General features: G+C 41.9%; 1 protein-coding gene across 2 annotated transcripts in view; it reads left to right on the forward strand.

Annotated features, from left to right (window-relative positions):
* GLIS3 (GLIS family zinc finger 3) overlaps positions 1–13,917 on the forward strand; it is a 323,632-nt gene that overhangs the window by 63,787 nt on the left and 245,928 nt on the right. For both annotated transcript variants that reach the window (XM_045020847.1, XM_045020848.1), the window contains exon 4: positions 3,577–4,056. In XM_045020847.1, the coding sequence (XP_044876782.1) occupies positions 3,672–4,056 (385 nt within the window). In that variant the 5' untranslated portion in view covers positions 3,577–3,671. The remainder of the gene's footprint in view (positions 1–3,576; positions 4,057–13,917) is intronic.

Genomic DNA, 13,917 nt, shown 5'->3' on the forward strand with positions numbered 1-13,917 from the left:
AAAATTATAGACAAGAATGATTTTGGCTTGCTGCTGATTTATACTGCTGTAGTGTACAGCCTTGCCAACAGCGTGACAGCTTTTTGTTTATAAGCTCTTTTCTAAAGAGCCAGTCACCTGTGTTAGGGCAAAGTACATTCTGCTTACTAAAATGAACCTTGGGAATCTAAGAACACTCAGCTCTGTCTGTCCTTGGTTGAATTGCAAAATGTGATTTATGCTGCAGCCATGCATGAAAATAAATGATATTGCTTTTTAACCAATATGTTTTCTAATTTACATTCTTGTAATATAAAAAAAATGAAAAATAAGGGAATAGGATTAGACTCTTTGTTATCGAATAACAAACTGAAATATGTGTATGCACGTGTGTATATATGTATGTGTCTGATATATATTAAACGTTATATATATAAAATACACACACACACACACACTTGATCTTCATAGTTCTGAGCACTAGGGTCCCAATTCATCAAAGCAGTTAAGTGTATGCTTAGTTTTTTTGGACAGAACAGGGCCATAGTGCTTAGACCTTGTAGGATTGAAGTTCTTAACTCTAAGCATGTGAGTAGAGTAGTCTGTGATGGCTCTCTGGGTACCTGGCACTGAGAGTCACCTTGTTATCCCTGCCTCCAGCATGTGGGAGTCTTGCTAGTAGTAACTGACTGTTAGCTCTGTGACATCACCAGCCTTTCAGCCACTCAGCCACTCTTCTGTGGGCTATGCCACCCTGTGTCTGTCTTGCAGGTTAACAAGAGATGCGCCCAAGTCCCCGAGTTCCCTTGAAGTGTTCCCCTGTGATATCTAGCTCCTGACACTGGCTACTCAGAGAAATCCCAGATCCTCTGCCCCCAAAGGAGCAATGTGCCCCCGTTTACTGGTCAGACGTTAAATCACCACTCCTGTATAACACACCTCACTTATGAGCACTTATACGAAAACAAAAATAGCTTTATTTTAGAAAGAGTAGAGATTCAACTAAAAACAAGACAGAGTGGTAGAAACAAATGGTTACAATACAAAACAAAGTCATAAAACGCGAACCTGGGTCTACCCTTACTAACAGTTACCTTTCCTATCTAATAAAGTAGTTTTCTCTCCAAAGTTCAGTCTGTTGCAGAGCTGGTTGACTTTACAGGAAACAGGATCCAAACTTTCATGAAAACACTCTTGCCCCACAAGATATTTCCTCAGTGAATGAATACAGAGCGTCTCTTCCCACTCTGTGATATACTGAAACAGTCTTTTGTCTCCGGGAGAGCCCCTTTCTATTGAAACATTGCCCCCCGCTTTTTTAACTTCCAGATGGTTTTGATTGTTTGCAGTTGTCTCTGATGGGTTTCCATGGATAGTCTTGGGATGGAGTAAGACTAGACAATTAATCTTGCATTACACCACCAGCTAACCAAAGAGTGGTGACAACTCCATTCTGTCTGAATGGGTCATCACCAAAAAAATATTATCCAATGGTGACTAACTTTTACTCCAAGACCATAAAGCATACTTTCAATATAGTTACATTATTCCTTAAATCAGAGGTGGGCAAACTACGGCCCGCCGGACCCTGCTGCCCGGCCCCTGAGCTCCTGGGCCGGGAGGCTAGCCCCTGGCCCCTCCCCTGCTGTTCCACCTCCCTTGCAGCCTCAGCTTGCCCCACCACCGGCGCAGCCCTCTGGGCAACAGTGCAGCTGCAGAGCCGCAGCCTGACCTGGTGCTCTGTGCTGTGCTGTGCCATGGCATGGCTGGCTCCAGCTGGGCGGCTCGGCTGCCTGTCCTGGTGGTCTGGGCGGTGTGGCTGTAGTGCTGCCAGCCATAGGTGCTCCAGGCAGCACGGTAAGGGGGCAGGGAGTAGCGGGGGTTGGATAGAAGATAGGGGAGTTTGGGGTGGTGGTCAGGGGGCGGGGATGTGGATGGGGGTGGGGCAGTCAAAGGGCGGGTAACAGAGTGGTTGAATGGGGGCAGGGGTTCTGGGGGGGCAGTCAGGAAGAAGAGGGGGGTTGGATGAGGCTGTGGGGGGGCAGTCAGGGGCAGGGATTCTGGAGGCGGTCAGGGGACAGGAAGCAGGGGTGGTTGGATGGGGCAGAGGTCCCAGGGGGGCAGTCAGGAATGAGAGGAGGGGTTGGATGGGGCAGTGGGGGACAGTCAGGGGTGAGGCAGTCAGAGGACAGGGAGCAGCGGGGCTGGATGAGGCAGGAGTCCTGGGGGAGCTGTCAGGGGGCGAGAAGCGGGGGGAGGGGGTATTGGATGGGGGTGGGGGCGGGCCACGCCTGGTTGTTTGGGTACAGCCTCCTCTAACCGGCCCTCCATACAATTTTGGAAACCTGATGTGGCCCTCAGGCCAAAAAGTTTGCCCATCCCGCCTTAAATATTACCTGCACATACATCTTGCAATGGTAATGAGTCTTCATAAGTTATAAGTTTTCTGTAGATACTTCACTTTATGGATAAATACCCTGCAAGACATGTGTTTGGTGTAGTGAGTTTGTCAGATATGAGACGAGTTGTTTGCAAAGAACAGGGGGCCCTTTGCCAAGCGGCCTCTGTGTCACGTAGTCCTATGGACTTCATCATGAACCGTCTGGCCCTGTGTCCATTGGTTTCAGTGGGGCTACTCATGTGTTTAAGTGTTTTGCTGGATCAGGGCTAGGGTTCTTGGTCTTTTGCAAGATAGAGTCCTTAAGCATGTTCTTAAATTTAAACACCTGAATCTGGTGGTTAAAATTAAGCATGTGCTTAAGTGTTTTGCTGAACTGGGACCCAAATTATCCCATTTGTGTGATATCTTTAAACACCTGATTTGAATCCACAAATGCTACTTCTGTTCACAGATCTGATTGTGTCTGTATACGTGAACATTCATAAAAATGTAAGTGGAAAAATACTCTGGGAAAAACTTGCACAATTAAAAGGCTGCCTTTGAAAATTTGGCCCTACACTTGATTAGGACATTAAAAATAATCGGAATCTAGAAGATTTACATCTTGATCCATCTTTGCAATGATTGCAATTATTTTTATGAACTTGGCACAGTAGAGCACTCTCACAGTATTTTTACTAGTGGAATCACGTGCTATGTAGTAGAGAAAAAACCCTCTGCAATCAGTTCTGCTGTATTTCTGACCTTTAGAATGTCAGCTGGCATCTCTTTCATGTCTTATATGTGTCTGAATATTGCTTGTTTTGGTTTTCAGCACCTTTTTAATCAACAGAGTGAAGAGCTGGCAGAATGGGGTAGTGGTGCTCATCCTGGTGATGACTTCCACTCAGCAGCTGCTTTTCACTCCAGGCTGACTTCCTTGACTTGCTCAGCATTCACTCCCTTTCATGGCTAGTTTATCTAGTCTGAAGACAGTTGACCTTATTGTAAACTTCTGCTTTTGAAGGGGCAGGCTTTCTTGTTACAATTCTGAGTCATCATTTAGCTTTGTCCTCTCTCTTTGATTGCCTGTATATTGCTCATACTTTGCTGCTCACAATCAATATTTTTTCATATAGTTAAATATTGTGTACAGTCCTGTCATCATATAGTATTTACTACAGTGTAAAATATTTTCATTTATGTATTTTTAACAGGCTTAATCACTATGGATAACATACTGACCTTGGCCTGATGTCATTGATACCTGTGGATTTGTATAACACCTTTTGATCATTGCAACTACTTGACGATGAATGGGAAGTCATGCAGTATGAGCCACCGGACCTCGGGTACTCCCCATGGTCCTGGGATGATCAACGGACAGCAAATTCCACCTATCAGAGTTCATGCAGGAACACCCTGCCCATCTTCAAATAGCAGCACCCCAAGCCCAGCTATTGGAAACTTGTCTACCAGCCTCCACTTGAAGATGCCCCTTGGAGGAGGAGTAGCTCCTCAGAGCAACATCACTGATAGTACCATCCACCTCCCTGCTTTAAGTCCCAGGAGACAAGTGGTTACAAATGGGAAGCCTTTATTCCAAGTCCCACAGCCTCCAGGGCTGCCAGCACCACAGTCTTTAAAACCAAAGCAGCAGGAGTTTGGGAACACTTTCTCCCCAAGCACAATTAAAGGTAGGAGCGATTTTCTAATGTTACTAGTACTATTTTTTCTGATTATGATCCTTCCTTTGCTGCTATCTCATGCTTAACAGTATTGGACAAAAATTTAAATAGTTCATAGTTTGATTATTACCACAGGAGTTGCAATATCTAGTGATTGCCCAAAATTGTTGTATTGTGCAAAAATGCCAGTGAGCATGTAATCAATGTTTTCTGACTTTGCTTTGCTACTGCAACGTCTTAGATCAACAAGTCCAGGTAGCAATTTTATTTGCTTTTGTAGCAAAGTTGTGCAAGTGCTACAGGAAAAATTCTATAGTGGATGTAAGAGCACAGCCTCCTATGAATGACTAACAACTGCTCATTGATGGAAGCAGCAGTGTTGTCGATGTTTTTGAAGTAAGGGTGCTGCACAGTATATAAAGCTCTTTAGATACTTTGAAGGGCTACTGGCCACTGAGCACCCTTCAACCATGACTTACTGATTGGGAACCATTGCATGCGTCATTCTAACTAGTGACGCAGACCTCACAAGGTGTGGAGTTCAGTTCTGTTTGGATAGGCATTTGCTACTTCAGAGGCTTATCTGAACTCCATGAAGCTCTGGAGTCTGCAAAACAAGGCTGGAACTGGGGGATCTGATTCAGGTTGGAAATAGTGAGGACCATTTTTAGGTATTTTGGCACCACCCCTTCCAGTCCTGGAAATGCAGAGAATTACAGATTTGAATGAAGGAAAAAAGTGAAACTTTTTCAAACATCAGGAAAAGGTTTTAGTCTGAGTGAAAATTCGAGGGGTGGGAGTGGGGTATCCTATTTATTCCAAGTGGTTTGCTTCAGCTGTCTCTTGCTTTTCACAATTTTATTCTAAGTATGTGGCTGCAGTATTTGAGGGATTTCTTGACTTTAATGAAAATGCCATGTCTACATCTGCTCATAACAGGTATATTGGGCATACTGGATTTTTTTTTTTGAAAACTTTCCCTGCTCTTTTAAATAAGGGATAAAGTGGGTTGAATATTTTCTTTGGCATGGAAGGAAAAGCAGAATGTTTTGGGCTACCTGGTATGTGAATTGCTTTTAGTAAAGTTATATATATAGGTATTGGTGCTGAAGTAAAGAAAAGAAAACGGTAACAGTCTACATTAAAAGATGCTTGCTCAAGATACTAGTAGTTCTACATTTCTATTTTGTAATTATGTTGCAAAAGTTCAAAAGGAAGTGTTATTCAAAATGGTACTCACCTTCTGTCCTATTAAGAGGAATGTTTTGTAATGCATTTATGTATGGTAAGAATCCATAACATACAGTTTTCTTCTTATTCTCTGGATAAGAAAGGCAAGTCTGAACAGGCACTATTGTAAGTCTCTTACTTTAGTTAAGTATTACCTTACTTCATTTGTGGCACTGATTGCATAATATGGCTACAAGTACAGTGTTAAGGCATCTAATAAAGAAAATATTGGCCATCATGGGATTTTTCAGTACATAAAAATATTATGAAATAGAATTTATTGTTAGATGTGTGTATTTAACAGCACTTTGTGAACAATCAGTTTCATTTTTTTTTAAATCTACCCAGGCTCTGCAAAAGGATATTCACTAGTAACTGCATCAGCAAAGCTGAAAGTGACACTTAAGAGGCAGCAGGCAGAGTGGCCTGAGAGAAAAGGGATTAGGGCAGGAGGGAAGAGACATGGGCCTGGGCCTGCTTGGTATTGCTTTGAGGCCTGCCTAAAAGACCATTTGAAATATCACAGGGAGTAGAAAAGTCTTATAATTAAAATAAATAATTGCCAAAACTCCCGGATATATTATTTAAAGGGAGATGTGTCAGGAAAGAAAAATTTTTAAAATGTACCATTTTCACATAATCAAATTGACATCATCCCTTTAAAGTGTAATTATGCTCAGAAAAATGACTCAGTACAAATGGCATGTGATTGCATAACATATCTGCTCCCTATGTCTTTTTCAGTTGATTGCAGTTTACTTTTCTGGCAAAAATAAATATTTTCTATATTTTTACTCCTCTTATCCCTACATTTACATAGTCAACAGTTATGTGAAAATAACCTGGATTTTGTTCTGGCCTGTACATCAGCTGTAGAATTGTTAACTAAGTTACACTTGCAGACTCCTTATGAATGGTAATAATGCAAGAACCAAAAATAAACAAGTGTGACTTTTATATCCCATGGTGAGATTGTAACACTGGAACTTAGAAAAAAACCTTTCCATTTGGAAACGTCATAAAGTTGATCTTGAAATCATTGTGTGACCATAATCATGAAACCCACAATGCCATTTTTAGATTTACTTCTCAGCATATAACCATACTGCAAGAGTAGCCAATAATTGGCAACAGAATATTGTGCTCTCTATTTGAGAAGGAATTACCTCAACAGCTAACCATAGCGTAGTAGGATTTTAAAGGTAAGATCTCAGTAGAAAACTTATATAGGAAGACTATTTTTATGCTTCAGTTCTGCCTCTTATGCTGTGTGTTAATTTCACATTCTGCATGTAAACTCCTCTCTAGAAACCTCTGTATCAGAAATGCAATTTATGCTCTTACATATACTCTGTAATCTTCTTGGAGAAGGAGCTATCTTTATTCTATCGGTAAAGAATCATATTTGTCTATGGCACTGTTTGTGGATGTTCAAAATGCTGCTGCAAAGATCATTCTCCTGGAACATCTCTATGACCATCTCACCCCCTTCTTTGCATCCCTCCACGGGCTGCCCCTTCTCCATTGCAACAAGCACAAGCTACTTGTCTGCACTTTTGAGACCTATAGCCCCAACCCACCTATTGTCTCTTACACAGTATTGAGATATTAACTGTCATCTTCATTTCACAAATGATGCCAGTCTTGACGGCCCGTTTTTATAATATTCTTACAAGCACCTCCATGCTTCCACCCATGCTTCCTCTAATGCATGGGAGGAGCTCATGATAAATACTGAAAAAGACACTTCATTATCCTCCTTCAAATCCATCCTTAAAACTATGGATGTTTTCAGTGATGCCTCCAAAAATCTCGATTATGGTTAGGCAGCTGGTTTGGTGTGACCACTGTTGTCATGCTGACCAGTGTCAACTCATTGTTTCCTTGGGCTCCCCCACTCTATTTTATTTATCCACCTTTTGTCTGTAGTCTTACACTTAGATTGTAAACTCTTCAGGGTAGGAACTGCCTCTTTGTTGCATGTTTGTATGATAGTAGCACCTAAAGGTGCATATTAGGGTCTGAATCAAAGCCCATTAACTTCAGTGGGCTTTGGATAAAGCCTGTAGTGTTTTTATTGTAATGACAGTTTTTGAACTAGAAGGAAATATACACATAGTTTATCACCAGCCCAAGCACCATCAAGACATTAAGAAAATAGTTCATAAGAAGGAACACAAAGAATGTGGTCATACCACTACTGCTCTGAATAGCGTCATGGTTTTCTTTGGTCTGACAATTTTTATAATTTTTTGTTAGAGAATTTTATTAGCGTATAATGAGTTTGAATAGTAAAGTGACATAAAGACCTATTCTGGGTAGGATTTTCAAAAGTGTTCAGTTTTCAGGGCTATCTCTAATACCACTGAATCGTAAAAACTCCCATTGACTAATAAAAACAGAGTTAGGCCAACACTGAGTGTTTTTGAAAATGCTCCCCAATGAACTTGGTTAAATGATGAGAAACAGGAGACTTAATACTCAAAATAGTGAGGGGATTTAGTTTACGCATCTTCCATTGGAATTAATCCCTGGCCAGCTTTGAAAATCTCAACTAGATACTTAATTTTTGTTGTTAACTTGGGCAAACCCAGGGCCTGCACCACTGAAGACAATGATAAAACTTCCCCTTATCTTAATGGAATCTCAGTATCGAGCCCTCTGTCTTTAACTCCAACAGCATCCGCCTTTTACTAATAAATGATTGATGTAGTCATGGCTAAGACTTTCAGCAGCTCTGAAAACCAGAGTCACTCACAGCTCACTGAAAGCAGCATTTAGGGCACAAACAGTGCTTCATTGTGGGACAAACAAGTAAAAGAACTAGCTGTACATAGTGCTGCTCGAAGGAGTTCAATTTTCATAAATTCCATGCTTGGAACCTCCTGTTCTTGGAGTCCCACGGGCTTACAGTCGTCAGAATGAGGTGGTATGTGAGCCCTATTCTGGCCTGGTAAACGGACCTGTGTCTTTAAGGGGATAGTCTTATCTTTTCATGTTCCAAGCTACAATCCCACAAGTACTCAAACTCAACAATGCCTCAATAAAATTATTGAGAAGATGTGAAGGTGAGAGAGAAATCTTCTTAGTCATGAATTTGTGCATTGATGCACTCAGATATCACATGGCAAAAAATAAAAATCTCTCTGAAAATGATGAATATTTAAAGAAAGGGTCTATAACTTCAAATGACTTTGCAGTTTTTCCTGCAATGTTGGTTAAAACTTTGCCGATTACAAATTTAGGGCTGGATTTTCCAATCCAGTAAGGCCAGCACAAAGTGGCCTTAAAGCAGCAAAAGATGGCTAATGGAGAATTCTCCCCAAGCAGAGAAACTCTTTGCTGGCATACGGTTGATGGAGGTGGCTGCTCTGCTGCTACACTATCCACCCCTCCTATGCCCAGTGTAAGAGGAAAGAGGGGGTGCATAAGGGGCATGGCATGGGCAGGACAAGAAGGGGAGGGAGTGTGTCAGAGTGGTGCTCTAATCTACTACATCCAATCCTCTAGGGATCTTATGCCAGTGGCATAAGTTTGAGCTGTCCTGTGCAGCAATACCTTGCACAAGTGCTGAGCATGTCTGAATCAGGGAGTTGCAACCAGCTTCTTGTGGCCATCACGCTGAATGTAGTGGAGAATCAGCGCTTTGGAATCAAATCTGGCCTTCAATCACACCAAAAAAACTCTGTAGAAATCAATGTAGTTGAAGTACAGGGAAGTAACTGAAGCTTGAATCTGACCTTTAGAGTGTGACTTTGGAAATATTTGAGATACGTTATAAAAAAATCATCCAGGTACATTTGTTAGTAAAACTACCAAACTGGAGCCATTAAAAAAAAAGTGCACATTTAACAAGTTGTGCTTTAATTTACACAGCCACATAACCTCCAGCAAAAGCCTCTTCCATCTATAATTCCTGTGATTCCAACAAGCACTAAGCTTGACTCCTCTGACAGTTAGAATCATAGAATATCGAGGTTGGAAGGGACCTGAGGAGGTCATCTGGTCCTATCCCCTGCTCAAAGCAGGACCAATCCCCAACTAAATCATCTCAGCCAGGGCTTTGTCAAGCCTTATCTTAAAAACCTCTAAGGAAGGCGATTCCACCACCTCCCTAGGTAACCCATTCCAGTGCTTCACCACCCTCCTAGTGAAAAAGTTTTTCCTAATATCCAACCTAAACTTCCCCCACTGCAACTTGAGACCATTGCTCCTTGTTCTGTCATCTGGTACCGCTGAGAACAGTCTAGATCCATCCTCTTTGGAACCCTCTTTCAGGTAGTTGAAAGCTGCTATCAAATGCCCCCTCATTCTTCTCTTCTGCAGATTAAACAATCCCAGTTCCTTCAGCCTCTCCTCATAAGTCAGGTGCTCAAGCCCCCTAATCATTTTTGTTGCCCTCCAATTGTTCCACATCCTTCTTGTAGTGTGGGGCCCAAAACTGGACACAGTACTCCAGATGAGGCCTCATCAATGTCGAATAGAGGGGAATGATCACGTCCCTCGATCTGCTGGCAATGCCCCTACTTATACAGCCCAAAATGCTGTTAGCCTTCCTGGCAACAAGGGCACACTGTTTACTCATATCCAGTTTCTCATCCACTGTAACCCCTAGGTCCTTTTCTGCAGAACTGCTGCCCCTAGCCATTCGGTCCCTAGTCTGTAGCAGTGCAAGGGATTCTTCCATCCTAAGTGCAGGATTCTGCACTTGTCCTTGTTGAACCTCGTCAGATTTCTTTTGGCCCAATCCTCTAATTTGTCTAGGTCTCTCTGTATCCTATCCCTACCCTCCAGCGCATCTACCACTCCTCCCAGTTTAGTGTCATCTGCAAACATGCTGAGGGTGCAATCCACGCCATCCTTCAGATCATTAATGAAGATATTGAACAAAACCAGACCCAGGATCGACCCTTGGGGCACTCTGCTTGATACCAGCTGCCAACTAGACATGGAGCATTGATCACTACCCGTTGAGCCCGACGATCTAGCCAGCTTTCTATCCACCTTATAGTCCATTCATCCAGCCCATATTCCTTTAACTTGCAGGCAAGAATACTGTGGGAGACCATATCAAAAGCTTTGCTAAAGTCAAGGAATAACACATCCACTGCTTTCCCCTCATCCGCAGACCCAGTTATCTCCTCATAGAAGGCAGTTAGGTTAGTCAGGCATGACTTGCCCTTGGTGAATCCATGCTGACTGTTCCTGATCACTTTCCTCTCCTATAAGTGCTTCAGAATTGATTCCTTGAGGACCTGCTCCATGATTTTTCCAGGGACTGAGGTGATGCTGACTGGCCTGTAGTTCCCTGGATCCTCCTTCTTCCCTTTTTTAGAGATGGGCACTACATTAGCTTTTTTCCAGTCATCCGGGACCTCCCCCGATCACCATGAGTTTTCAAAGATAATGGCCATGGCTCTGCAATCACATCCGCCAGCTCCTTTAGCACACTCTGATGCAGTGGATGCGGCCCTATGGACTTGTGCTTGTCTAAATAGTCCTGTAGCACTTCTTTCTCCACAGAGGGCTGGTCACCTCCTCCCCATGCTGTGCTGCCCAGTGCAGCAGTCTGGGAGCTGATCTTGTTCATGAAGACAGGCAAAAAAAATCATTGAGTACATTAGCTTTTTCCACATCCTCTGTCACTAGGTTGCCTCCCTCATTCAGTAAGGGGCCCACACTTTCCTTGACTTTCTTCTTGTTGCTAACATACCTGAAGGAAACCCTTCTTGTTACTCTTAACATCTCTTGCTAGCTGCAACTCTAAGTGTGATTTGGCCTTCCTGATTTCACTCCTGCATGCCTGAGCAATATTTTTATAGTCCTCCCTGGTCATTTGTCCAGTCTTCCACTTCTTGTAAGCTTCTTTTTTGTGTTTAAGATCAGCAAGGATTTCACTGTTAACCCAAGCTGTTTGCCTGCCATATTTACTGTTCTTTCTACACATCGGGATGGTTTGTTCCTGCAATCTCAATAAGGATTCTTTAAACTACAGCCAGCTCTCCTGGACTCCTTTCCCTCTTACGTTGTTCTCCCAGGGGATCCTGCCCATCAGTTACCTGAGGGAGTCAAGGTCTGCTTTTCTGAAGTCCAGGGTCCATATTCTGCTGCTCTCCTTTCTTCCTTGTGGATTTGTGGGTTTGATTGCTGTTGTACTTTTGCTGAAAACTGTGTGCAATAAAGTGGGACATGCTTGATACATGAGGCCATTAAGGGATTGTTTCCATGAACAATTAGACCACGACAAGCTGAGATGCGAATCTGCCCCATACTAGCCTTCTGTGGTCTAACTGTCTTTGTTCTCTCTGCTGATGCATGGTAACAGTTCATGAGAGTACTTTGATCAAATCTGTCACAATTCAGGGCAACTGCATCTGTATTTCCCCCCAGTGGTTCAGCAAGGGCAGCCACTCTCAGGCTTTTGGCTCGCTAGCTGTTGCCTTTCTTGTGTGCAGACCCTCTCTCTCCTCTGACTGGGTTATCTCCAGGTTGAATGGTTCCCTGCCTTTACTGTGTTATTCCCAACAAAAGACAGGCTTCCTAAACAGGCTTGCTTTCTTTCTTTTCAGAGATTAATAACAGAGTGATAACTAATAGTTATAAGTCATCACATGGCATTTCCTATACAAGCAGTACAGAGACAACATATTAAAAACAATGAAAGCATGTACACACATGTTAATAAGTTTACCGGGGATCATCCCAACTTTAACATGGGCTCTGGCAGGAGATTAGTCATTCAAACCCCACCAAAGGGGTCTCTTCTAAGGTCACAAGTTCATAGCTGATAGCCGAAGGAATTACATTAGCACCCAAAGTTACATACAATATCAAAATACTATATAAACAACTGTATTTTTAATACAATGGACCCTGAAGTTATTACATCTAATTCAATAAGGTTTAACTTAATTCCATCAGGTTTATCTAGGATATTGTCAGTCTGTGACCAGCTCATAACACTCTAGCAAACTGTTAATATGTGTCAGCAAAGTGCACATAAACAGTTAGACTGTGGCAGGCTGTTGTGGGGTAGATTTACACCCCAGTTTACTGCAGACTAATTGTTCATGCAGACAAGCCCTAAGACTCTTCCTCACTGTAAAAAAAAATTGTCAATCATGTCAAGGTTTTTGGACTAGCTGTGGAAAAAGGAGCAGCTCTCAAACTGTTAAGCTGTGTGAGAACTGTGAACTTGGTCAGTAAGAATCATTTTTCCCTAGTTGTCAACAAAGGCTTGTTTTACCACGAACAATAACCACACAGGTTTGAGAGGAGTGTTATGTGCAAAAGCGTTAATCAGTAAGCAGCTTGAGCCACATTCAAAATCTTTTACAGAGTTATTTTGCTCTTTAGTACTGTTGTTTTTATGTGTTAGTTGGCACAATCTGAAAAAGAAGTTCATCAGTATGCTGTAGAGCTCCTTACATGGAAAGCTTAATGCGGTCTTACTATTTTTCCAGTTGTTCTCTTTAATCAGTTTTCAACAGTTTATAAGCCTGGTTATTGACAATGTTTAAGCAGCAGTGAAGTGATTAAATGATACTGATCTTAGTTTGTATCCACATACTTCAGCAGACTTGACATGGTTAAAAAAAACAAAACTAGACTTGATCACAAGGAGATAACAAATGGGGACTTCTGGCAGTTGGCTGGGAGATGCATTTGAAGACAACAGAAAGAGGACTGGCCTGGGTGAATTCTTCAACCAGATTTGGCTTTTGCCAAAAGAACACAATTTAGTGCATGAAACTTTCAAAGCTTAATTACAACAACCTATACGATAGTATTTGTATGGATTGGTAAAGATGCTGGAAAAAATATATGGTGGGGCTTGGCATACTGCAGATAGTGTATTTGAGGTATATTTCCCCTGATTTCCATTTAAGCTGTACTGGGTACATTATTGTTGCAAGAGGTTCCTTTGGCAGAGGATGTTTCAGAATGCAATTTATTTTGCATTTGTCATGCTTCAAATTTAATTCAACTATTGAGACACCTTGAGCATAAAAGATGTATTTGATGTGCAGTTTTTCAAGTATATTGTCACACAATACCCAAGTGAATCCCAGGAGTCATTTTTGAGGAGTCTAAAAGAAATGATCTCAAGCATGAACTTCTGGTTCTTTTTCTTATTGTTTGGTTGTTTGTTTTAAATTAAAGAAAATGTGAACAGACAAGGAAACTAGCAAACACATAGTCACACACATACAAAAGCCCCAGGCAACTTACAAAGATCCCTCAAGAGTATTAGGCCTTGTGCCAAAATGGATCTACTTTTATATTGGAACTCTAAAATCCCTCAAGAGTATTAGGCATAATTCCAGCACTTATCCATTCTATGTTAGAATTTAATTTAACTCCTGTTATATTCAATCCCTCACCCTTTTTCCCAGTTCTTTGTAGGTTATGGCAATTAGGTTTATTTAAAAATGTTTTTTTAGATAAATCATATGTATCCAAAATACAGCGTAGCAGAAAAGTCCAATCAGACAAAACACATACACCTCTACCTTGATATAACGCTGTCCTCGGGAGCCAAAAAATCTTACTGCATTATAGGTGAAACCGTGTTATATTGAACTTGTTTTGATCCACTGGAGTGTGCAGCCCCCCCCCCCCCTCCACCCAAGCACTGCT

Source organism: Mauremys mutica, chromosome 6, assembly GCF_020497125.1.
Source record: "Mauremys mutica isolate MM-2020 ecotype Southern chromosome 6, ASM2049712v1, whole genome shotgun sequence".
NCBI classification, from domain to species: domain Eukaryota; kingdom Metazoa; phylum Chordata; order Testudines; family Geoemydidae; genus Mauremys; species Mauremys mutica.